Source organism: Ruditapes philippinarum, unplaced genomic scaffold (genome assembly GCF_026571515.1).
Source record: "Ruditapes philippinarum isolate M1 unplaced genomic scaffold, ASM2657151v2 ctg1343_1_1_1_1, whole genome shotgun sequence".
NCBI lineage: Eukaryota > Metazoa > Mollusca > Bivalvia > Venerida > Veneridae > Ruditapes > Ruditapes philippinarum.
Window position 1 is genome coordinate 35,985 of NW_026865230.1, and position 25,844 is coordinate 61,828.

The window sequence follows — 25,844 nt, forward strand, 5'->3', positions numbered from 1 at the left end:
TCGCCGATCGGTCCTATAAACGATCAATTATCGATTATACTCGATCATCGTTTAATCCCTACTTTTGACCTTAGCATTTAATGACTTACTACTAAAATGATATCAAAGATAAAGGTTGTTATGTTGTATTATATTTCAGGGCTATGTTGTATCAATAAATCTAGTGAAGAGACTTACCTCAGATATATTACTGCAGCGGTTAAAACAGTTTGGTAACAGACACGCTGATCATTCTAGAGCTATGAGTAAGTTACTTATATCATAAACATCATGTGTTCTTGACACCTACACTAGAAAGATTCATTAGCTCTGTATACTAAGGCATTACGTTATTTACATGATACACTTATCTCATTATAATAGACATCTATGATCTTACTCAGAGTTAAGCTTTTGCTATGGCAATGACTGATGTTGCCCAGAGTTTCTCATTGTGAATTTTGACCAAGCTTTACAAGGTTGAACACTATGTAAACCTCTGCAAAGTTATATATATATAAGTTATAGTCTGATACATAAGTAGCTCCACAACTATTTCTATAGATCTGACATGCAAAGTATAACCTAGGCCAGACCGTACCTGTTGTGTTTGTGCATTATTGATAGATCATTGATCAGAATTTTAGGCTTAGAGGATGAGTAATTATTTTGTTTTGATTTGTTTTGATACAATAGTTGTATGTTGTTATATTTCAGTAAAAGAGAAACTACAGCATGATGCTGACAGTGAAATAGCCACAACTAGTCTCAGAGTCTCCTTAACATGTCCAGTAAGTTTATTTGTTTTATGTGTTTATTATATATTGAGAAATGTTTCAATTTAGGGTTTTGTCTTTGTAGTTCTATTGTAATACATTCTTAAAAGTCTATCACTAGTTAGTTTTAATAGTCGCATGGGGGCTATGTTGAAATCTTTTGAGTTAAATTACTTTATTACCAGTCCCTTCTATAAACTTCAAAGTAGCTTGTGAAAATGTGAAAGTTTTCCAGTGGTAAAGCACTTCCACTGATTTAACTGCATTTTCTATATCATGTTTCGGCTAAAGTAAGGGGCAGTAAGTTCTGCAGTAGCCAGCTATTTCCCAGGGGTTGAGGAATACAGGACATAATTAATCATTAAGGCAAGAAATTTGCTGTACTGTTGATATGTTTAACAATAATTGGACAAGCTTTCCAGTTGTTAATAAATTTAGCTGAGTAATTTGACGTCATTAGCGATATACAAACATAGTGTAAAGAGCGCTAAATGTTAGCGTTATACTGAAAAATGGCTCTTATTTCACTTTAAACGGTCTTTATTTTGGGTATGTGATAAATAGAATATTAAATTCGTGTAAGTTCCATACTGAATTTATTGCACTCGTTAAATAGAATAATATTTTAATAATATAATTTTATTCAACTCGTGCAATAAATTCAGTATGGAACTTACACTCATTCAATATCCTCTATATATTTTATTTAGCTTGGTAAGATGAGGTTACAGTTGCCGTGTCGAGCAGGTACATGCACACACATTCAGTGTTTTGATGCAACAACATTCCTTATGATGAATGAGAAGAAGGCAACATGGCTATGTCCTGTTTGTGATAAACCTACTCCGTTCCATAAACTTATAATTGATGGGTACGTAGCCATTGTTGCTGTGTTTTATATAATTGCATCTTTACAATATTTTATTTGTAGTTACAGTTCATTGTATTAAGTTTCCTATTGAACTCATGTCATCAGAGTCCATACCTTACTGTGGTTTGGCTGAGTGGTTTACATGTCAGACAAGTAATATAATGAGTTATAGCTGTGTGGTTTCAAACCCTGTCAGGAGCAAATATACTCTGAGATAGTGTTTATTTTGATATGTTAAAATTTCTTTGCATAATTTTAGTTTGAGTTTTTATTTTTAGTATGTACACTAAAAAACATCACCCATCAAGTAAACAAAGCAAGAATCATGAAAACATTGTATAACATTATCAGTCTAGGTATGGACATATTACAGCAGAATTTGTATTTGTCTGTCAATCATTTGAAAAATATGGTTTTATATGATAGATTGTCAGATAAGGTATTACAAATATTATATATATCTCTATTTTGTAACACATTGTAATGATGTTTCAGGTTGTTTGTTGAGATATTAAAACAGACAACAGATGTTGATGAAATCCAGTTTATAGAGGATGGTACATGGGCACCCATTAAAAGCAGTAAACAAACACATACCATTAACAATACCCCATCAAGACAAACAGCTTCTTGTAAGATTTTGTTTATTTTTATATTCTACATGTATTAGATATTTTAATCACTGAGGAGATAGAGGACAGTTTGATAAGAATATGAAGGTTCAGCACACAAATAAGAGGTGTATGATACTTGGTCAAGTAAAGTGGGAAACAAAAACTCTTTATACATAAAAAGCATGTATTGTTTCAAGGATTTTCTTTTTAAAAATTGAGTACAACACATCTAATATAGGTTCTGGGCACAAATTTTGAGGTTTGCTATTAGAAACTTTACAATTATTATACTAAGAATCAAGGAAACTTCTTGTTTGTTGCTCTACCATTGGTACAGAATGATAATGAGCCAAAAGAAATGTGATCTCAATTTTCATTTCTCACGTTCATAACTTGCTTTCTATTCACAGTTGATTCTTCTTGTTGCATGATGTGATTTTTATATTGTATATGACTCTAAATCACTGTACAATGGTTCTGTTTCAAGATAAGTATCTCTCTTTAAAAAAAAAATGCTAACTAAGTTTTGCTACAATTAATTATCTTTACGGCAACAGGGTATGCTAGCATTAAAATAGAAATATGGAGACTAGTAGTGTTTTAATCCTGTAATCTTAAAGTATATAGTGTAGATAACAAGCCATTTACCAGTTTTCAACAACCAGTACAATTTGTATATTTGTGCAATCTTATCAGTTTATTGTGTCGCCTTGAAAAGGTGACATATAGGGGTTACTTTTGTCGGCGGTGTCGGCGGCGGCGGCGTCTGTGTCGGCGTCGTTGTCGTTGTCGGCGTCCGGTAAAGCTTGTCCGGAGCATAACTCAGTCACTATAAGTCTGATTGACTTCAAACTTGGTATGCATGCTTCGTTCAATAACCCGAAGTGCAGTGCACAAGGACTGGTACTCTGCAGTTATTATTTTTTGAGTTATTGCCCTTTGTTAATTTTCATACTTTAATTTTGTCCGGGCCATTTCTCTTCAACTAAAAAAGCTATGGACTTGAAACTTCATAGGATGATAGATCTCATTAAGAAGAAATGCAGTGCACAAGAACCAGTACTCTGCACTTCCTAATTTTTGAGTTATTGCCCTTTGTTAATTTTCATACTTTATTTTTGTCCGGGCCATTTCTCCTAATGTATAAAAGCCATGGACTTGAAACTTCATAGGATGATAGGTCTCATTAAGAAGAAGTGCAGTGCACAAGAACTGGTACTCTGCATTTCTTATTTTTTGAGTTATTGCCCTTTGTTTTTTTTTTCATACTTAATTTTTGTCCAGGCCATTTCTCTGAAAGTATAAAAATTATGGACTTGAAACTTCATAGGATGATAGATTTCATTAAAAAGAAGTGCAGTGCATAAGAACTGATACTCAGCATTTCTTATTTTTGAGTTATTGCCCTTTGTTGCTTTTCTTACTTTATTTTTGTCCTGGTCATTCTTCCTCAAGTATGAAAGCTATGGACTTGAAACATCATAGAATGATAGATTTTATTGATACAGAAACTGCTGCTCTGCACTTATTATTTTTTTAGTTATTGCCCTTTGTTATTTTTTATATTTTATTTTTGTCCTGGCCATTTCCCCTAAACTACATTGTTCACAAGGCGACACATCCGACTCGCGGAGTTCTAGTATACATTAAGCTTTTAAAATTTAACATTTTTATAGAGAAATCTCATAAAGTAGCAGTGAATATTTTGACTATTTTATTATTTGAAATCATCTATACTGTACTTTCATTATAATAAGCAACCTTCTTCACCGGGATATAAGCTTTTATACCTTACCCTATACCATCATATAAATCAAATTGCTTTAATGTTAGTTATGTTTGACTTGTTAGCTCACCAGAACCGAAGGTTCAGGGTGGGCTTTTAGTGTCAAAGGGGGATGCTCCGTCTCTGTCGCCATGCGTCAACAATCGTCTTTTTCTCTGAAACTGCTGGGCAGATTTACTTCAAATTTGGTTTGTAGCATCCTTGTGACGGTCACAATTAAATTGCTCATGTCATTTCAATAGGCCTCTTTTAGGGGTCAACAGAGCTAAAAATAGAAAAAAGCTTTAAACATCTTCTACTACAGAACTAATTGATGGATGATCACCAAACTTTGTCTGTAGCATTTTTAGGTAATCTTTTATCAAGTTTGCTCATATTAATTTGATTGGCTCCTATTAGGGTTCTCTAGGGCTAAAAATATAAAAACCTTTAGACATCTTCTTCTACAGAACTAATGGATGGATGATCACAAAACTTTGTAGCATTCTTGGGTAGTCTTTTATCAAGTTTGCTTATATTAATTTGATTGGCCCCTTGTAGGGGCCACTTAAGCTAAAAATAGAAAAACCTTTGAACATCATCTTCTACTGAAATAATTGATTGTTGATGACCAAATTTTATCTGTAGCATTCTTACTTATCTTAGGTAGTCTTTTATCAAGTTTGCTCATATTAATTTGATTGGCCCCGTTTGTGCTAAAGCTTAAATACCCAGGTCATGGCATTGCTTTAAATTATTGTTTAAAGATAGTCTATGCTCAATTTTACGATTAGAAAATATTGACAATGGATAATTTCCAACTCTGAAAAGCAGTTGTTTGTGGTGAGTGACTCTATTATAATGTAGTGTATGGGTGTAGTTTTGTGTCACTTGTTACATATTGTCAGTAATCACCATCTTCCCATTTTTCCAGCTTCTAAAGAGAAAACAGTGAATTTATGTGGAGGTAATTTATTCTTTCTATGTAAATCTCTGTTATATTCTTGTATACCTGATTATAATTCGTTGTTCCATCTCATTAGGGTGGGGGAGGGGGGTGTGTGTGTATTTCAATTCGAATATTTAACCACATCAGCCAGTCTATGAGGGATTTGGATGCTAATGGCAAACTCGGACCATCTTTTTAGAGCCTGACTGTATACACACAAGACCCAGTATAATGACCTTTTCAGGTATATTATTTAGAAAACTAAATCTGAATTTTTCATGGTATTAAAAGTAGAGCAGGGCAAGCAACATGTATTTAAATCAGCAGTGCGAGCAATAAAGATGATAAAAAGAAAGAAAGAAATGAATGACTGTTTAAGAATATTTATTGCCCTCGAACTTGAGATTTGTGATATAAAAATAAATATATAACTTACAAGGCTTTATTTAGGCTAAAGAGTGTTTAGATTTATAAAGAACTTTAGTTTCATCTATACTGATTCGTTAATTTATTTACTTCTAAAGGATATATCAAAAAATAAACTTTCATTGTTATCCTTCATTGTGATGCTGTTGTGAAAATCCACCACCCGTTGGTAGCATTTTCACAACTAAATGTTGGAATTTATTTTGGTGTATGATTAAACCAATATCAACTGAATTAGTAATGAAAGTTTAAAAATCAGGTATACAAGAATATACATAGGATAGCCCATTTCTGTAGAAATGTATTTCTTTTCTGCAATTATGCACCCTTTCATGACTGTTTGCACATGCGTAATCATGCCATCATCTTCACCTTTTATGTATTCTCAGTCATCTTATCGGATCACAGTCTAGATGTTGTCATCTATTTACATTTGACAGATTTGTTTTTGCATCATGATATATTCAAAATTGTTATATCTCTGTATTTATATGGCAGCACATGGTGAAAAATGATTCTGCTTGAGAAAACATGACAATAAAGTTAGAAATGTTCATGAATTTTTTGGTAATAGCTATATTAGCTATATAAGTAAAACTTGATAGAATTGATTTTGAAGGCAGGTTTGTAAATGGAAGGATTACAATTTGAGCATCATTGTATTTCATAGGTTTATAACATTAAGGTGAATATGGTTTATATCTGTATAGTATTCTATGCTAAATGTGGTTCATTTAACAGTAAAATAATGAGATTGAGTAGCTTTTGATACTGTAGCCAGTTCTGATTGGAATTTTAATATATGTTTTTATACAATGATAATTTGAATTTCAATATGTCTGTTGATTTATATGTTATATATGCAATTTTACTTGATATTTTTAGATTCGGAGGATTCCCCTACAGCATCACCAGCTAAGAAGCCTAAAATGGAGGTGATAGATCTAACATTGAGTGACTCTGAAGATGAAGGGGAACCAGTACGACCACAGTCGAGTCATGAGATTAGCTCAGGGTGTGTTTCTCCGCCTGTTATTAGTATTGATTCACCTGCTGCACCCTTATCAATATCGTCTGTATCTTCGTTCGATAATGTATCATCGCAGTCTCAGTCATCTTATTCTCCCCATTTGTCATCATCACCATCATCATCGTCGTCGTCATCATCAAATAGTACAATAGGTTATAATTATCCAGGACCGTCAGGATCGAGATCTCCACCTCTACAGTCACCTACCTCTTCACCAAGATCGCACCTTTCTCCGCGGTCACCCTATAAATCTCCTCTAAGATCACCCGTGTCTCCAATAGCTAGTCCACACCCTATGTCGCCCTTGGCAACACCAACAAGTCCGTATTTACCGCCTTTCCCTACCATGCCCCCTTCATTATCTATTCCAAATGTTTATATGTCCACTCAGATGGCTGCACCAATGTCAGGATTACCTCTTGGTGAAGACAGGGAAATTGAAGAATTTCTACAGGGTTTGTACAATGAATACAGATGATAATGCTCAGGAGATTATAATTGAGCCGCGTCACAACAAAACCAACATTGTGCATGTGATCAGGATCCATGCTGTTCGCTTACCAACTCTATTACAAGTAGAGAAACTGATAGCGAACAGTATGGATCCTGATCAGACTGCGCGGATGCGCAGGCTGGTCTGGATCCATTCTGGTCGCAAACCCACTATGTTGGTTTTGTCGTGACACGGCTAAATTATAGTCTATTATTTGATGGGTGAAAACAGATGTGATAAAAAAGGGTATGGGATCACTTACACGTAATATTTATGTAGCATAAAGGCTTAAAACAACCTACCCTTGATATGAATTCCTTCTTCCCACCAGTATTTTTACTAATAAAATCTGTTGGAAAGTAGTGGTTACTCAGTGTCTAGTATGGGAACTTAGAACCTATGTAATAATGCCCTTCCTTGTATATCATTTGACTTTGCAATAATGTCACTTTAATGATGATGAGAATTTTATATGACCATTGACAATTTGGGGAAAATGTTTAGCCTACAGTATCATGCATATATCTTTTCTTCACTTGATAAATTAATTTGAATTATTAGCAGACAGACTTAGGGATTTATTTGCCTTTTATTGCTTATTTGCAGTCCATTTAGCAGCCTCAATTATTTAAATATAAAGTGTACAAAAAGGGAACATCTTATAGTTCATTTTTTCAGTTCAGATGTTATTTAATTTTGTAATATTTGCTTCCTTTATTTAATCAATTTAAAAATGTTTCCTTCATTGTAAACATTGCAATATTTAAATGAGAATTGAAATTCCCCATCATTTCATGTGCCAAACATTTTGTTAATCAATTGTTGGTTATTAGTCTAAAGAAAGTGTGGAATAATTTCTACATTTAATTACTAAGATAAATTATTACATAAACTGTGCACAGGAGTATAATAAAGCCAATTAATAAAGAAACACAACGATATAACACTAGTGTAATAACACTTTAATGTGACATTGTTTGTGTTATTTACAAACAGTTTTAAAGCAAAAAAAAGTGTTAGCATTAAATTAAAGGCATGTCAATGAATAATCATTAATGGCTTTTTAACTGTAAAGCATTTTTGTTTTATTTAAGTTAGGTGATAAATAGATTATTATATTTGTGTAGATTTAGTACTAAATGTATTGGAATTGTTTAACAAATTCAATATTAAATCTACACTCATTTAATATCCTCTATTGTGATTACTTGATCTTTTAATGTAACTAAAAATTCTTAAATTGTACATAATATGTGCATTCTTATTGTTGTTGTCACGAAATTGAGAGAACCTGTTATCACAGTGTCTTTTACACCTGTTAGCATTCCTTACAGCTCTAATTTTATTCTACTTGGCATCCTACTTTGAATTTGGAACAATCCTTTTTAAATTTTAGTGGTTTAAAGCCTTTAACCTGCTGAAGGCAAAAGTGTTTAGTCTTTGCCACCAGCATAGAGCCAGGCCAGCCTGCACATCCGTGCAATCTGACCAGGCTCTATACTGTTGACTGGCCAATTTCAAATTCTCACCTTGATATACCTATAATTGATAATGAACTATTCCAAAATGGAAATTGGAAAAGTCCATATAAGAAATTTAGCAGGTAAAGTGTGTAGCAGTATACAGCCTGGTCAGACTGTATCAGTGTACAGGATGATCGGGCTCTATACTGGTATTAGCCAGTCATTGATGCTGCTGCTGGCATTTTAACGGTAAAATTGAAATTCCTTTCAGTGGGCTTCAGACCCCTATAAATCAATAAGAAAGTGCTGACTATTTTATAAAAAATAACAATAAACTGTGATAATGTACTTTAATATGTTAAATAATGAAGTGTTAGATTATCTGATCATTGAGATTTTACTAATAGTCTGTCATAACTTACTCTATATGTTCATTGATTTATGACCATGCATAATTAATTACATCTTATATGTAATTGACTAGTCCTCTCAAATGAATAGTATTACAATTTTGTAAGTTAAAACTTTTTGTTAGCGATTTTGTTAATAGTTATTATTTTACTTTTTATATGCCTTCATATTAACTGATAGATTTGGGGACAGATTGTTTTCCTCCTGTCTTTCTGTTTGTCTATTAACTTCAACCTCTTGGTCATAACATCATCATTCTAATACATAAATATATTTCCTATATCAACTCAACATACCTCTTACTGATAAGTTTATTTTAACTCTTAACCTTTCACCTTCAAGGTGAAGTTTTCAAAATTGAAGAAATTCCACCATAACTTTGTTGTTATATAAATAGGTTATAGCCGGGAGCATTTGTATTTTAAGAACACGCCATGTAATATATTAATTTTTAAGTGCGTGAAATAGTTTTAGTTTTTTGGGGGGTTTTGTTTTAAGAAATATAACATTTATTTCAGACCCATTATTGCCAAAATTGCTGCTCTTCACCTTGTGTAAATATTTGTTGATATACTGTTTCTTTGTAAAGTCTGACCGGTGCATTAGTCTTCATGAAGAAAAACATTTCCAAACATAAAAAAAAGATTTTAGTTTTATAGACTTTAGTTAAGGCTTCATTCTTAGAATGTTTGTCAAAATAGTTTAAGTGTTTCTTTTTATTTATGTCATTGAAATTTCTTTATTCCAAAGTCATATAAAAAAACAACAAAAACTTGTACAACATTGAAAGCTGGAGACATTTAAATTTAGCTTGTCTGGTGAATGGAATTTACTCCCCAGGATTTAGCACCAAGTTCAGAGGTCATTTACATTGCAATGGTTATCTGTGCATGTACTTGCTACTAACTTTAAACAATTTATGATGGGTATTTTCACACATTGATATCAACATAATCTGATGTATTGTAAGCTGTCCATTATAATATCTTATAGCATTTACTTCTAAAAATGCTCTAGCTTTGTCAAGTTTGTTTTCATAGAGTGCTTATGATTTATGTAGTTCTATAATTATGTAAGGGTCAAGGTTATATCAGATTTGGACAAAATGGTTATAGCTCGGGGGGAAACAAAGCAGATATAGACACTTTTTGCATGAAGGCTTTGATAACCCGTTCAATTCAGACAATGCAAAGAAACAGTTGTAAAATTTTAGAGTTGATTTAACATTATGTTAACAAGTTTTGTAGAATGCTGTTTTAGGAGAGAAGTATTTGTGTATAAGTTACTGTTGGATAAACTTGTAAAGGTGCTTCAAGTGTGCTCTTGTATAAACATTGGTGTCCTATTTTATTTTGATATATCACTAGTGAGTACATGTATGTTAAAAATACATGTTACTTCACATTGTTTTGGTTTTTGAAGATGAATTAATGTAATTGGCAAAAAATGTAATAGTTTCAAGTGAAAAATTTTTTTGTGTATGTGTTGTTGTTTTTCTCTCTCAATAATTATTGATTAAGTGAAAAAAAAAGTTTTATGTTAGTCTGAAATAAAGGTATGATTGTTATATTTTTTATGACTTAATGAAATGGAAATTATTTTGGCATGATAATTCTGTTAATTGATTTTAAATGCTAGATCATAAGTAAATGTTCATGGTTCTTAACAATTTCTTCTGTGATTTCAAGAATGATAATGTTCCGGAAGAGTCAGATTGAATCATTTAATTAATTGTTTATTCTATTTTTGGGGGGTAATACCAGCTTATGGCGCTTGCTTTTATTAGTTTCTTACCTTATATTACTGTAAGTAAACAATTTAATCGCATACCGGTGCCAGTTATGAAAATTTTATAATGCACGGCCATGAATATGTTTTCATTGAACAAACATAGTGTAACAACACACTAAATGTTGGTGTTACACAGTCAGTGTGTTGATGAAAAATAATTGATTCTTTTTTTATTATAAAGAATTCTTATTTAATGTATGTGATACGTAAAATATTATGTTTGTGTAACTTCATTACTAAATTTATTGAAGTTGTTGAGTAAAACAATATTATGCTTCCCAGTGGCTCATATAAAAGAATTTATTCAACTTAATTTATGAATAAAGTATTGAACATACACTTATTCAATATCTACTAATAATTTTTATACAGTTGACAACATTGGTTTTACTGTTGAATAATCTTATTTAAGTTTTAGGTTTTATTTTTGAAAAAGGGTGAAGCTTATTAAGTTATTGTGCTTTCAAACTTTGTATAGCCTATCATTGTTTTAAGTACATAAATTAAATCAAATGATATTTTCATTTATTATCTTTTATGGACATTATGATAATTAATAGCAAAATGTTTGCCTGAATTTTCCTTCTAAAACTTGACTGTAATAGTTTTAAAAATCTGATATTGTTGAAAGAAATTCACTTATATTGGTATGATATATTTATACAGAGACTTTAATCTATATTATGTTTTCATTTCATCATTTGTTTGTTTTGAATTCTTCACCTTTCATTAATTATACCCCCGCACAACAAAGTTGTAAGGGGGGTATACTGGAATCAGCTTGGCTGTCCGGCCGTCCGTCGGTTTTTTCTTGTCCGCCCAATAACTTAAGATTCCTTTGACCCTTAGTCTTCATATTTGGCATGCAGGTTAGTCATGATTAGTAGATGACCCCTATTGATTTTGAGGTCACCAGGTCAAAGGTCACAGGGGCCTTGACTTCAAAAAGCTTGTCCGCCCAATAACTTAAGATTCCTTTGACCTACAGTCGTCATATTTGGCATGGAGGTTAGTCATGATTAGTAGATGACCCCTATTGATTTTGAGGTCACCAGGTCAAAGGTCAAGGTCACAGGGGCCTTGACTTCAAAAAGCTTGTCCGTCCAATAACTTAAGATTCCTTTGACCCACAGTCTTCATATTTGGCATGGAGGTAAGTCGTGATTAGTAGATGACCCCTATTGATTTTGAGGTCAAAGGTCAAGGTCACAGGGGCCTTGACTTCAAAAAGCTTGTCCGCCCAATAACTTAAGATTCCTTTGACCCATAGTCTTCATATTTGGCATTGAGGTTAGTCATGATTAGTAGATGACCCCTATTGATTTTTAGGTCACCAGGTCAAAGGTCAAGGTCACAGGGGCCTTGACTTCAAAAAGCTTGTCCGCCCTATAACTTAAGATTCCTTTGACCCATAGTCTTCATATTTGGCATTGAGGTTAGTCATGATAAGTAGATGACCCCTATTGACTGAGGTCACCAGGTCAAAGGTCAAGGTCACAGGGGCCTTGACTTCAAAAAGCTTGTCAGACCAATAACTTAAGATTCTTTTGACCCACAGTCTTCACATTTGGCATGGAGGCTAGTCATGATAAGTAGATGACCCCTATTGACTTTGAGGTCACCGGGTCAAAGGTCAAGGTCACAGGGGCCTTGACTTCAAAAAGCTTGTCCGCCCAATAACTTAAGATTCCTTTGACCCACAGTCTTCATATTTGGCATGGAGCTTAGTCATGATTAGTAGATGACCCCTTTTGATTTTGAGGTCACTGGATCAAAGGTCAAGGTCATAGGGACTTTGACTTCAAAAAGTTTGTCCACCCATTTACTTAAGATTCCTTTGACCCACAGTCTTCATATTTGGCATGGATGTTGATCATGACTATAAGGTGACCCCTATTGATTTTGAGGTCACTGGGTCAAAGGTCAAGGTCACAGGGACCTTGACAAATAAAAGCTTTTCTTCTCAATTGCTAAAGAATTTCCTGTCCGCAATGTATTGATTTTTCACATTTTCACATTTGAAGCATGTAGAATACATAACTTAGCAATGCACTGGCTTAGTAACCTCAGATTTGGCAGGGAGGTTGTCCTTGAGCTCTAAATGGCCACTGTTGATTCTGACAAAGTGGTATGCGGGGGTATTCACGCCATGATAAGGCAGTTCTAGTTTTTTTTAAAAATTGTTTGCATACTCTGAAAAAAGGAAAATTCATTTTCAAATTAACAATTCATTTGACAGAACTTCAATATTTTGGCAAAACTAGAATTTTACCCTTCATAATCTTTTATTCATTTATTTCCCACTTGCAGAAAATTGCATTCCTATACTTGTATAAACTTCATTACTTTACAGTTTTAGAGGTTGTAATAATTTTAGCCATGTTTATTATACAATACATTTGTGTATGATGTTTAAAAGTATAGAGCAAATTGCTTATACATGTCTGTACATATGATAATGTGCTAAACAAATATTATATGAAAAACACACGAATGTTTTAACTTTTTAAGACATATAATTTTATGTTATGTTGATATATACAGTCTGTTAAAATCTCGCCAGACTGGTTCAATGATTAAATGTTAAAATTACACTATGACTTTATTATTTTTAAGAGAGTCATTTTGTGATTGGCAAGAGATATATATCAAAAGAGCCGTGTCACGACAATACCAACATAATGGGTTTGCGACCAGCATGGATCAAGACCAGCCTGCACATCCGTGCAGTTTGATCAGGATCCATGCTGTTTGCTTACCAACCCTATAGAAACTGATAGCGAACAGCGTGGATCCTGATCAGACTGCGCGGATGCGCCGGCTGGTCTGGATCCATGCTGGTCGCAAACCCATTATGTTGGTTTTGTCATGACGCGGCTGTTATGGTTTTTGTAACCTAATTAATTCTGAAACTACTATACAAGAGCACTGTTGAAGCACTTATTACAAGTTTGTTATTTATTCTGTTACTATTTTATTTTTTTCCTTTGTTGAATTACACATTTTTTTCTTCTTTTGATGTTTTCTATTTGTAAATTGATATATGTCTTGCCAAACAAATGATTTTCTTTTCCAACCCAATTCTTTCCCCAAGACTTGTGTGTGAAAGGTTTACATGCCATATTGAAAACTTTTGCCAGGAAACATAACTTACATTAACTCACCTGTGCTAAAGGACTTGTTAACAAGGAAGTTTCAATTATAGTTTTAATCTAGAAAACAACTGATCATCCTCTACTAAAGTAACAATGGAGGAATAATGATGGGGCTTTGTGTGAATTGTTCAATGATTGTTCATAATATTTCCCCCGAGTTGAAATTTCCAGGATTTACTGGAGAAATCATAAATTGGATATCATTATGATTAATGCTTTAGGGCAATAACTGAACATTCGGTTAACATAACAAAGACCACCATACAAGAAATACCTAAGCTAAATTATATTCATTGATTGTTCAATGGAAAAAAAAACATTGGGACCAAAGCTCGTATTTATGGTCCATTAGAAGATTAAGAATAGAAAAGGGTTAAAGCATATCTCAAAATTTGAATAGACTGATCACAACTCTTGACACTGCATTTGACTGGTCTCCTCATAGCTTGAACAAATAAAAGTTTGGTTCCATTTATGTCCCTTAAAAAAAGGATTTAAAAAAAATATATATTTAGTGAAATAACCTGTATTTACCATCCAATTATGAATGATGTTAACAGCTCCCAAGTCTTGACTTATTACAGTTAGTGTGGGAGAAAAAAAGCTTATTCTCTGAGTGGTCAATCTCATAGGAAAGCATCATGCCACAGTGCTATCAGACAAGCTATTGCTATATGACCACTTTTTATGCTCCCGAAGGGTGAGCATATAGTTGCCGCTTTGTCCGTCCATCCGTCTGTTCACTTCTCTTGTCCAGGACATAATTTTAAAACAACAAGAGGTATCAACATGAAACTCTGTAGTTAGATAGACTTATTCTGTAGGTGTGCAGTGCACAAAAACTGTAACTCTGCCTTGCCTAATTTTTTAATTATTGCCCTTTGTTTATTTTTACACTTTGAACTTTGTCCGGGACATAACTCTAAAACTATAAGAGGTATCAACATGAGACTTTGTAGGTAGATAGATCTCTTTGAGTAGGTGTGCAGTGCACAAGAACCGTTACTCTGCCATGCCTAATTTTGAATTATTGCCCTTTGTTTATTTTTATGCATGCTCCCCGAAAAATTTCGGGGGAGCAGTCACGCCTTGTCCGTCTGTTGTCTTATCCGGAGCATAACTTTAAAACCCTTGGAGATAAGTTGCTTAAACTTCATGCAGTGGTAGAGGGCATTTAGGGGGAGTGCAGTGTCAAAGAACCATAACTCTATTTTGCCCGGTTTTTGAATTATCTCCCCTTATAGAAAAATCTTGTCCGGGACATAACTCTCAAACTATAAGAGATATCAACATGAAACTTTGTAGGTTAATAGATCTTAATGGGTAGATGTGCAGTGCACAAGAACTTGAACCCCGCCTTGCCAAATTTTATAGTTATTGCCCTTCGTTCATTTTTACATTTTGAACTTTGTCCGGAATATAACTCGGAAACCATAAGAGATAACAACAAGAAACTTTGTAGGTTGATAGATCGTGTTGATAAGAAATGCAGTGCAAAGAACAATAACTCTGCATTGCCTAATTTTGGAATTATTAACTCTGAAACTAAAAGAGGTGTACTTTCCTGTGTCCAAAACCTATTTAGGGAGCATCACCCGGCTCAAACCGGGCTCTTGTTACACTTTGAACTTTGTCTGGGACATAACTCTAAAAGTATGAGAGATATCAACATGAAACTTTGTAGGTAGATAGATCTCATTGAGTAGAAGTGCATTTTTAAAGAACCCTCACTCTGTCTTGCCTCATTTTGGAGTTATTGCCCTTTGTTCATTTTGACACTTTGAACTTTGTCCGGGACATAACTCTTAAATTATAAGAGATATCAACATGAAACTTTGTAGGTAGATAGATCTCATTGAGTAGAAGTGCATTTTTAAAGAACCCTCACTCTGTCTTGCCTCATTTTGGAGTTATTGCCGTTTGTTCATTTTGACACTTTGAACTTTGTCGGGGACATTACTCTTAAATTATAAGAGATATCAACATGAAACTTTGTAGGTACATAGGTCTTTTTTGGTAGACGTGCAGTGCTAAAAAGCCATAACTCTCCCTTGCCTTATTTTGAAATTATTGCCCTTTTTTATTTTTATTTTTTTTGACTTTTGTCCGGGACATAACTCTAAAACTATCAGAGATATCAACATGAAACTTTGTAGGTAGATAGATCTCAATGGATAGAACTGCAATGCTAAAAATCCTAAACACAGCTTTGTCTAATTTTGGAGTTATTGCCCTTTGTTCATTTTTACACTTTGAATTTAACCTGGGACATAACTCTGAAACTATAAGAGATATCATCACGGAACTTTATAGATAGATAGATCTGATTGAATAGAAGTGCAGTGCAAAAAAACCATAACTCTGCCTTGCCTTATTTTGGAGTTTTTGCCCTTTATTCATTATTGTATACTTTCTTGTGCCCAAAACTTTCTCGGGGAGCATCACCCAGTTCAACCGGTTATTGTTTACATCTGTACACAGTACAGTCTCCCCCACTCCCCTCTAAATCATTACACTCAAATATGTAAGAGGTGAAAATGACTTAGTCCTAAACCTTGAGTAGTCGGCCTGTACTAGACTGACCAGATTTAATTGTTACCAATAAAGGCCTTGAAACTTATAATTAAATGCCATAATGAACTACCTTTGCCAACAATTTTAACCCTTTACTTGCTGAATCTGTACTATATAGAGATGCCATGTTTTAAAGTAGAGATTTCAGTATCAAAATATCACAGGCGTTCAGCACATTTGCCATGCCAAATAATGGTCAAATTATCATAAAATAATCACCCCTTGATCATCAAGAACAAAATTACTATCCAGCACTTGTTTAATATATAAAATTAATAGTAAACGGTGCTGGATAGTTATTTTGTTCTTTTGTCAGGTTATATAGGTGTCATCAAAATCCACTTTGTTTATATTTTATCTTTAATAATTCATGCAAAAGATTACAGAGGCATATGGTATTTTAAAACATTACATGTGTCATGTTGTTATCACAATTTAAGTAGATTATAAATGACTGGTGGTTTATAAAGAATTCCATTATCTATACAGTGATTAACATGGTAACAATACATTGTAAATGATAATATTACAACGGGTTAGATAACATAATTATGATATTGCAATGGCCATAATTCTCTTTAAACAGTCAAATACAACTAGATATTAAAAGCTACAAAGTAACATATAAATCTTTGATGTTTAATAAATATAATGTAATGTTGCCCTGTTCAGTTTCTTGTAAAACATTAGATTGCTTTCCTTCATACTATTTCTGAATTTGATCACTGAAGAAAGTTAAATGTCTTATCAAATAATAGGCTGAGTCCTGTGAAACCCCACTGTTGTATAAAAGAGACTGTAACCTAGCTCTGGCATAGATCTGATCCACATTGAGTCCCTTTTATACTCTACTTTGATAAGTTTAAGCTTCAGAATTTACTGTAACCCAACGAATATTCGCGACCAATTAATATTCGCTTTATTCGGGGATGGCCACGAATCGCGAATATTTGTTTGCGCTAATAAGTCCGCACGATTTCGCGAATAAATTGGAGAGAGATTTTTTTATTTTAGACGTTGTTCATGCAAAGCTACTTGACCGGATATATTCAAATTTTACGGGCACCTGTTAGGAAGTAATGAATTGTTACGAATATTGCCATAAAGCAATAAAAACACAAACAAAGTAAACTACTACTATTTTATAAATAAAAAGTGCAGTAATTTGCCTTTTGTCCTCAAGTCCAGTGACCACGACCTGTTTGGACCCTATAAAATAAATGTTTGAATAAATCGTTTGACAAAAGTGGGAAAACTATCGAGCATCACAAAAGGCTATTGTTTTTTGGACCCTATAAAATAATTGTTTGAGTGAATTGTTAAGAAACCTATCAAGCATCACAAAAGGGTATTGGGTGTACATAATTTCAAACAGTGAAAAACAAGATGGTTTCATACTAGTATCGATTTTTACCCGTCAAACTTAACAGCCTGTATAGCCCAGTTGGTTAGATTGCGACTCATATAACATAATTTTCTCGGCGTGGGTTCGATCTCTGATTGGCGAAGGTATTTTTTTATGAAACGCTTTAATTGAATTTCTTAAAGACTAATAATGACCTCAATTATTGAAGATTAATAGTCGGCCAATGGATTTTATGGCCCCATCAGACTTTCCAATCCGCGAATATATTTTTTTTTCGGAAATCAAGAAAACGCGGAAATTAATATTCGCGAATATGTCCGACCTCGGCAAAACGCGAAAATTTGTATTCGCGAATATAAATTGGGTTACAGTAATCAAAAGGTTAAGGTCAATGTGACCTGTAATATGTTAGGGTCCATTTTCTCAAACTTCCAAAGCTATTCACTTGTTTATTGTCATCTTATGATGAAACATCACATGGGCAGATTATCCTGAAATTATATATAGCAAAGTTATGGCAGCTGTTACTCTGTTCTGTCATCATCAGTTCCCACAGTCAAATTTGACATATGGATACATCATAGGAATACGCAGGTGGAGTTCGAATTTGGTCATGGTCTGATGACTTGACAGAGTTATGCTCCTTAATTAAATTTTCAGCGTCCGTTCATTGTCTTCACAACAGTTGTATTCAACTCTAATTTGATATATGGATACATTAAAATGCTCGGGTCAAATTCAAATTTGGTCATAGTTTGATGAATTTTGAAAGAGTTATTTCCCTTTAACTTTGAAAAAAAAAAAGAGAAGAAATTTTCAGTTTTCGTTCATTATCTCTTTAAAAGTTGTACACATTCAACTCAAATTTAAGATATGGATATGTCATAGGAATACGCAGGTCATGTTCGAATTTGGTCATGGTTAGATGATTTTTGACAAAGTAGTCTCTCTTGAACTTTGAAAAAAAAAGAGAAATTTTCAGTTTCTTTTCATTATCTCCTCAACAGTTGCACACATTCAATTCAAATTTGACATATAGATACATCATCAAGTTTGAATTTGATCATGGATGGATGATTTTGGACAAAGTTATCCCTCTTGAATGTTTGAAATATGCAATTTGCAAAAGGTGAAAACTGAATAGTTTCAGGGTCTTGAACTTTGTATAAAATGGTTTGTGTTAACATGTAAACATGTTTCTGAAAGTCAACATCATTCAAAATAAAAAAAAACCTGTCTGGAGAGCCAAATGTTAGTTTTGATCGAATTTGTTCTGGTATTCAGTAATCCTGTAATCAGTTATTCTTTTATCAACTCTCCTTATTTAAACCTTGGTCAATTTTAATACACAGAGTGGTCTGTATATAGTGCTGCAATAAAAAATGTTAAATCTTGTCCATTGAAAAAAAAATGGCAGTCTGAGCTAGAATAATCTTATTACCATTCTTTAACTACTGCATGTTAAACTCAGCAGAATCAATTTTAGCACTGAAACTCAAGCCAGTTCTGCTCCATAGAACATGATGACCGCCAAAAAAATTTGGATTATATTTATTATTAGAAATAATCATTGGACATATTTAATTTTTTGCTGAACAAAATTGGAGGCAGAGGTATAAATATGCACTTAGAAATTCTTGTTTAAATGTTTTGAAACGTTTGTAATACAATTTGTTTGAATACATTTAATACTACATAAGTGTTTGATATGTTGTTTTCTCCATAAAATTTTGTATGAGCATGGTATTGAATTTTGCTGTTGTTACATTTTCAGATCGTCTACACCGTCGCTGATAATGAATGCACCACCTATATCAGCACCATTATCTCCAGAGATCTCCAGTGCTGTACATAAACTCCCGCCACTACCACCATTAACTAGTTATAGAAGAAGTGATAGTAATGTACCCAGTACAAACTTTAACAATCCAGGGAATATTTCATCTCATTCTCTAAATGAGTCGGGTCTAAATCTTAGTGTAAACTCAAGAAACAGTAGCCCAGTGAAATACGAGTCCCACACTTTACACAGTCCTCCTCATACTTCATCAATGGTACCGTTACCCTCACCCTCGTCATCATCACCTCAGTCGTGGCTTACAGCATTAAGTGGACAGACGCAAGGACAGAAAAGACCGCCACCTGCTCATTCAAACAACCAGCCACCACCTAAACGTACACTGATGGACAAAGTTGGGACAGGTTCTCCGTCATCATCAAACTCTAACATGTCACCACTTGTTGGTATGTATACTGTCATATTTACTGTAAATTTGTGTTTGTTTTGATTATTTTGAAATAAATAACAAATTGTAGCATTGTTTAAAAATGAAATTTAGTAGATTGTGCCGTCTATGCTATTTTGCTTTCTTACAACAGCTATATTTACAATGCAATAAAAGTTTAGAAATAGAAAATTGAATACCTACTTGTAGTTTTACATATTGCTCGTTGTCTCGTGTATAATCGTTGATTTAGAGTTATGACGCTTTGATAATTATGGAAATGGATTTTAACTTTTGCATTTGTGGGGTAACAATTGAAACTGCTGTTAGATACTGAAAGTTATACAGTAGTACAGGTTCACAGAGGGTGATAAATCAGTATAAGTTTAAGATGATGTCTGTATCTATTGATTGCTCTTGTAACTTGTATCTATTGATCTTAACTAGAAGTTATAATACTGTGAAGGGTTATAACCTGTTTATTGACAGAATAAAGTCATGATTTATTCTCTTTATATCATGGGTCTGTCTGATTCTTGAAATTTATAGCCAAATTAACTTGAAAAATTAATAGGATTTTTACTGTTTTTCAAAAAAGACTAAAAAATAAAGATTTTGATATTCATTAACCACATGAGTGTAAAAGCCATTTAGTTTTAGCCAGTTGTTTTAACAGATGAATTTTTTCTAGTTTGTTTAAGTCAGTTTTCTAGTAGTGCTAACAATTGGATACGAAGAATTGCAAAAAGAAAAAAATGTTTATTTTCATTTTTAAACAAGGATGGACCAATACATGTACTCCCTGTAGATAATGACAAGTTCTTATGAAAAGAAATAATCTGTTATTTTGAAATTTTAGTAATACCTAATGGGATGCCACTTTCTGATAAAGAGGCAACGAGACTAGCTGGAAAAGAAAATCGGTTTTGTTAAAATCAAAGTTTTTGCATGCAAGTCTTTTACATCCAGTTGTTTAAACTTTAGTGTTTATCATAATTAGCACTTAGTTAACACAGAACAAAATTTGTTGATAGTTCAGTTTGTTTATTGAATATCACACTTTTTTTCTTACTAACTGCCACGCTACTTTCTGGTGTATTATCATTTTCATTTGATGTGTTTTTGTTTTATACTGAACTAAACCAAGCATAATAATAATTGACTGTTATACAGTCAAATAAATGACTTTTTATTTTTTAATTCTATATAAGTACAATGTACATGTATTCATATGATTTATTTACATTTTTATACTGTCCCATAATTTTCACTGATTACTGGGTTTAAGGTATGTGTGCAAAAGTTACAGAAAAAATTGTCATATGCAGTTTAGCTTGATTGTTTTGTAAATGTGCTAAAAAAATCTCCCTTCTATCAAGAATGTTTGGGAAGTTATCATTACTACCAGTGAATATTGCTTATATGCAACATGCAATGTTCTACCATGACACATTTAAAAGTACTGAAATTATTTTCTTCTCTATACCCTTTGGGGTGGGGGTGTGGGGTTAGAGATGTTATAAAATTGTCACATTTTAAATTTTGAACCCTCCATAGTACAATGAAGACATTCAAAAATAAAAGTTAGCTTGATTAGGTTAGACAAATCGTAGTTCAGTCAGGGCTGGCACAATACTTGTAACATAGGCTTGTGTGTGATAGCTAATATTGTACATGAGAATGATAGTTATACAATGTAATTTTGTTTGTTTGATTTCAGATTTGGATCAGCTGTGTAGTATACTAGATTCAGACAGGGATAGAAATAGCGAGGAGGTATGTTTGTATACAACCAATTTTCTTTATATATATTATTGGTCAAATTTGATTTCAAATAAATGATATAAGATGATTCCACATGTTTTCCAACAGTAAGGCAAATATTGACCTTAGTTACTGCACAATTTTTGTGATTATTCAAGAAAATGTTTAGTCATTTGCACTCTGTGAAATATTTTGAGTAATTGCTTGCAGTTTGTTCAGAAGTTATTTTAAGCACTGGTAAGGATACAAAAAAGGTTCTTGTTAAAGGAATATGAATTCTTTTATTAGTCCCCTACCGGTTTAACCGGAGGGGACTTTAGGTTTACCCTCCGTCCGTCTGTCTGTCCGTCTGTCTGTCAGTCCGCATTCACAGGACAGTAATTATGTGGCTATAGGGACAATAGGTAACTGTTCTTTCTCTTTGATGTCATTCATTCCGTAATGCTTTTATGTGGCTATTTTCTTTTGTGTGGCTAAAAAGAACAATAGAGTAGCCACATAATTACTGTCCTGTGGGAACGTCCGTCCGTCAGTCCGTCCACAAATCTGGATCCCGCGATAACGCAAAAAGTACTGAAAATATTTTTATGAAACTTGATATATGGATAGATGGCAGTATGGAGATTATGCACGTCTTTTTTTTTCTTCCTATGTTGAAAATTTTGGTTGCTATGGCAACAAATAGTCTGAAAATATGGCAAATTTAACACATAAACTGGATCCAATGATAACTCAAAAAGTACTGAAAATATTTTTATGAAACTTCAAATATGGGAAGATGGCAGTCTGGAGATTATGCACATCTTTTTCTTTTCTTCCTATGTTGAAAAATTCTGGTTGCTATGGCAACAAATAGTCTGAAAATATGGCAAATTTAACACATAAACTGGACCCAGTGATAACTTAAAAAGTACTGAAAATATTTTTATGAAACTGGAAATATGGGTAGATGGCAGTCTGGAAATTATGCACATCTTTTCCTTTTTTCCTATGTTGAAAAATCTGGTTGCTATGGCAACAAATAGCCTGAAATTCAAGATTTCTGATTTAAATTTTTTCTGCTTTTTCACTATAAGTTCTTTATTTCTTAAGGTGTTTACTTCAAACTTTAAATATAACATTCTGGTCATCAACCACAACATATGTGACAAGGTTTACAACTCTAGCACACAAAAATTATCAGTATTACCTCCCTTGAACTAAGAATTTTTATGAAAAAAAATGTTGTCTTTTTTAAATAACTTCTTTATTTCCTAATGTATCTACTTCAAACTTCATATATATGTTTCTTATTATCACTCAACATTTTTGAGAAGGTTAAATACTCTAGCAAGACTATTTCCAGAATTATGTCCCCCTTGAACTTAGATTTTTTCGAGAAATTGGTATTTTTCACTCCAACTTCTTCATTCCTTATAGGATTTACTTTAAAATCCCACATCGTAATAATATGACAATATGAAAATATCACTGGTAAAATTGAATGGCCAATGGCCCATCAGAATGTTGCTGGGGTTCTAACCGGTAGGGGACTTATGGATTGCTTGCAATACTATGATAATTGCTTGTTTAATATATTATAATGGATCAACTTTTTCAAGTAGTGGTAGCAGATTATTTTATCCACACAGCAGTTTGTAAAAACCATGCATTTGGTTTATACAGAATTTATTTTAGTTTGATTGTGTAGGAATCTATAAGCTTATAGACACACTTTCGAATCCATTCCTGGAACCAACCAGTACTGAGCAATGAGTGTAAAGTTTCTTGCTCAAGGAAACAACGACTTGCCCCTGACTGGGTTTGAACCCATACGGCTAGCGATCATTAGATTACTAGTCCGAAGCTTTAACCACTCGGCCATGCCGCCATGCATTTGACTTGAGGATTGTATTTGTTTTACATATCAATCAAGTAAATTCTGAATTATATAAGGGTTAAGTCAGTCAAAGATCTTGTTTGTTATTGAGATACTGTTATTTTATACTTATCAATTTTATACTAATACAGATAAACTGAGGTTGTTATGACATAATGAATATATTTCAGATTGCCCACGTTTTACCATTTCCACCTGACTTTCCATTGACTCTGACATCAAACCCTACGCCTAATGGAAACAGCCTAAGTTCAAGAAACTATTTAAATGTCTCACCCTCGGACATTATATCTTTGGATTGATGCAGGTTATGTTAGTGGTGTTAATTGATGCAGGTTATGTTAGTGGTGTTAATTGAACATATTGCAAATAGGAGTCATCCGTGATTTTGCCCTTGAAGGGACATAACATTGCATGAGAAATTATGCTCACTAGGGAACTGATGTTGACCTAGTTATTTAGTCTGCAGGGATAGAAATTACTGAAGTCAGGAAGTTTTATATATAAAGGAAGACCAGAGAGAGTGTTTGATCGACATGTGACATACATATCTCTTCATTAATGTGATGTCAAGAGCATTATGATGCGGGTATAAACAATTGTAGCCGGGTTTGACAGATTTGAAGAATGTTTGATGAGTATATGTAATATATTATTACAGGATTCATTCAAATATGGACCATATATTTATATTTTTATAGTGAAATGAAAAGTGTTAGTCAGTGAACATTATATGGTCTAAAAGAATGTTTATATTACACAATAAGATAGTGACTTATATATAACATTGGTGCTGAAAGATTTGATTTGTTCTTGTGTCATATTGTAAAGTTGACCTGTTTTATTTTTTATGCTTCATGTAGTATATGATAGAAGAAGGAGAACATGTGGGTAAAGGAAAGATCCAGTGTTGATTTTGCGAACAGATAGTTTACATACCTGTCAATAACTTAATATATTGTCAAACTAGTGTCAAAATGAATCTATCTTAAAACTACTACTAGTTTCCTAGTAGATTCCAACCCCTAGCAGTTTTCCAGCCCTTTATTATTTTCGTCCAATACAGTCTATTTTTACCAATAGGGCAGCTCTGTTACTTCAATAAATCAGAGACATTTGTTTTCTATGCAAGACAGTAGTTAAAATAATGCAGCGATTTATATGTTTTGAAGTTTTTCCTGTTGTTTATTAAACAGTTTAAAGTTACCTTAGAGAACTTGCAACATTTTAAAATAAGCAACACCTGGGGAATTTGTTTGAATGCCCATCTGCAATAACTGACACCCCATTCCAGGTACATGTGTAAATCAATACTTTTGAAAAATATATTTGGAGTATCACAGAAAAGGTTATATTTCTTTGATAAAATCATCTTAACATTTCTTACTGGTATTGAATTACATGTATATTTAAATAAAAAAGGTCAAAAAAACTGCTATGAAATTTTGAATGAAAGTGAGAAAAGGTGTTACATTCAGGCCTATATTCCAATTAAAAAGTGAAGTGAAAGAGCAACATTGAAAACATTGTCATTCTGGACAGGTACCTACATTTGTTCTATCAAAGTCTTATACTCGTCCATAGACAGATTTTTATTTTATTTCTTTAAAAGTGCGACTTGGGGTCGGAAACTGCTAGGAAACCAGTATGCCAAGAGTTTTGTTATTTTGCATGTACACCTACAGTAAAAAATGGAACAACCCACTTATTTACTATATCCATGAATTATGACATCTTCTAGCAATGGGTCTCAGGAGAGCAATCTAGGGCCATCATGGCCATCTTGTTTTATCTACTGAGTGTTAATTCCATTGACAGAGACTTCATTTCTGTTATATCAGGTGTTTTTTTAAGTTCAAATTATTTTTGAGTTAACAGTTTAAAGTTTATTCAGTTTTATTTACATTCTTCCTTACTTTACATCAGTTCTATAGCAATATTATAATGATCATATTCACATTGATCAACAGCAGCATTTAACATGTGATGTATGCCACATTGAAATTTTCTGATTAGGCCCTGTATTGTCACATACACAACTTGAATAGTAGGTTTAAAAACTTGCAACAATATCCCTCTGATATAATAATAGTGAACAATTCCAAATTCTAATTGCAATAAGTGTATGGAATTGACATTATGCTCATTTTTTAGCTCACCTGTCACTTTGTGACAGGGTGAGCTTTTGTGATCGCTTTTCGTCCGGCGTCCGTCCGTCCGTCGTCCGTCCGTAAACTTTTGCTTTAAATGACATCTCCTCATAAACCACTGAGCCAATTTCATCCAAACTTCACAGGAATGTTCCTTTGGTGG

At 33.2% G+C, this 25,844-nt stretch overlaps 1 protein-coding gene across 10 annotated transcripts in view; it reads left to right on the forward strand.

Annotated features, from left to right (window-relative positions):
* The window catches only part of LOC132728303 (E3 SUMO-protein ligase PIAS2-like), a 37,274-nt gene extending 11,646 nt beyond the window's left edge, over window positions 1–25,628 (forward strand). For 4 of the 10 annotated variants that reach the window (XM_060713936.1, XM_060713937.1, XM_060713939.1 and 1 more), the window contains 10 exons: window positions 140–245; window positions 697–770; window positions 1,466–1,626; window positions 2,122–2,258; window positions 4,940–4,972; window positions 6,266–6,395; window positions 9,296–9,331; window positions 19,438–19,907; window positions 21,609–21,664; window positions 23,702–25,628. In XM_060713936.1, the coding sequence (XP_060569919.1) occupies window positions 140–245; window positions 697–770; window positions 1,466–1,626; window positions 2,122–2,258; window positions 4,940–4,972; window positions 6,266–6,395; window positions 9,296–9,331; window positions 19,438–19,907; window positions 21,609–21,664; window positions 23,702–23,833 (1,335 nt within the window). In that variant the 3' untranslated portion in view covers window positions 23,834–25,628. Of the gene's footprint in view, window positions 1–139; window positions 246–696; window positions 771–1,465; window positions 1,627–2,121; window positions 2,259–4,939; window positions 4,973–6,265; window positions 6,396–9,295; window positions 9,332–19,437; window positions 19,908–20,747; window positions 20,839–21,608; window positions 21,665–23,701 lie in introns of all 10 variants that reach the window. The other 6 variants (XM_060713934.1, XM_060713938.1, XR_009625465.1 and 3 more) reach the window with 5 other exon arrangements.
* The last annotated feature ends 216 nt before the right edge of the window (window positions 25,629–25,844 follow it).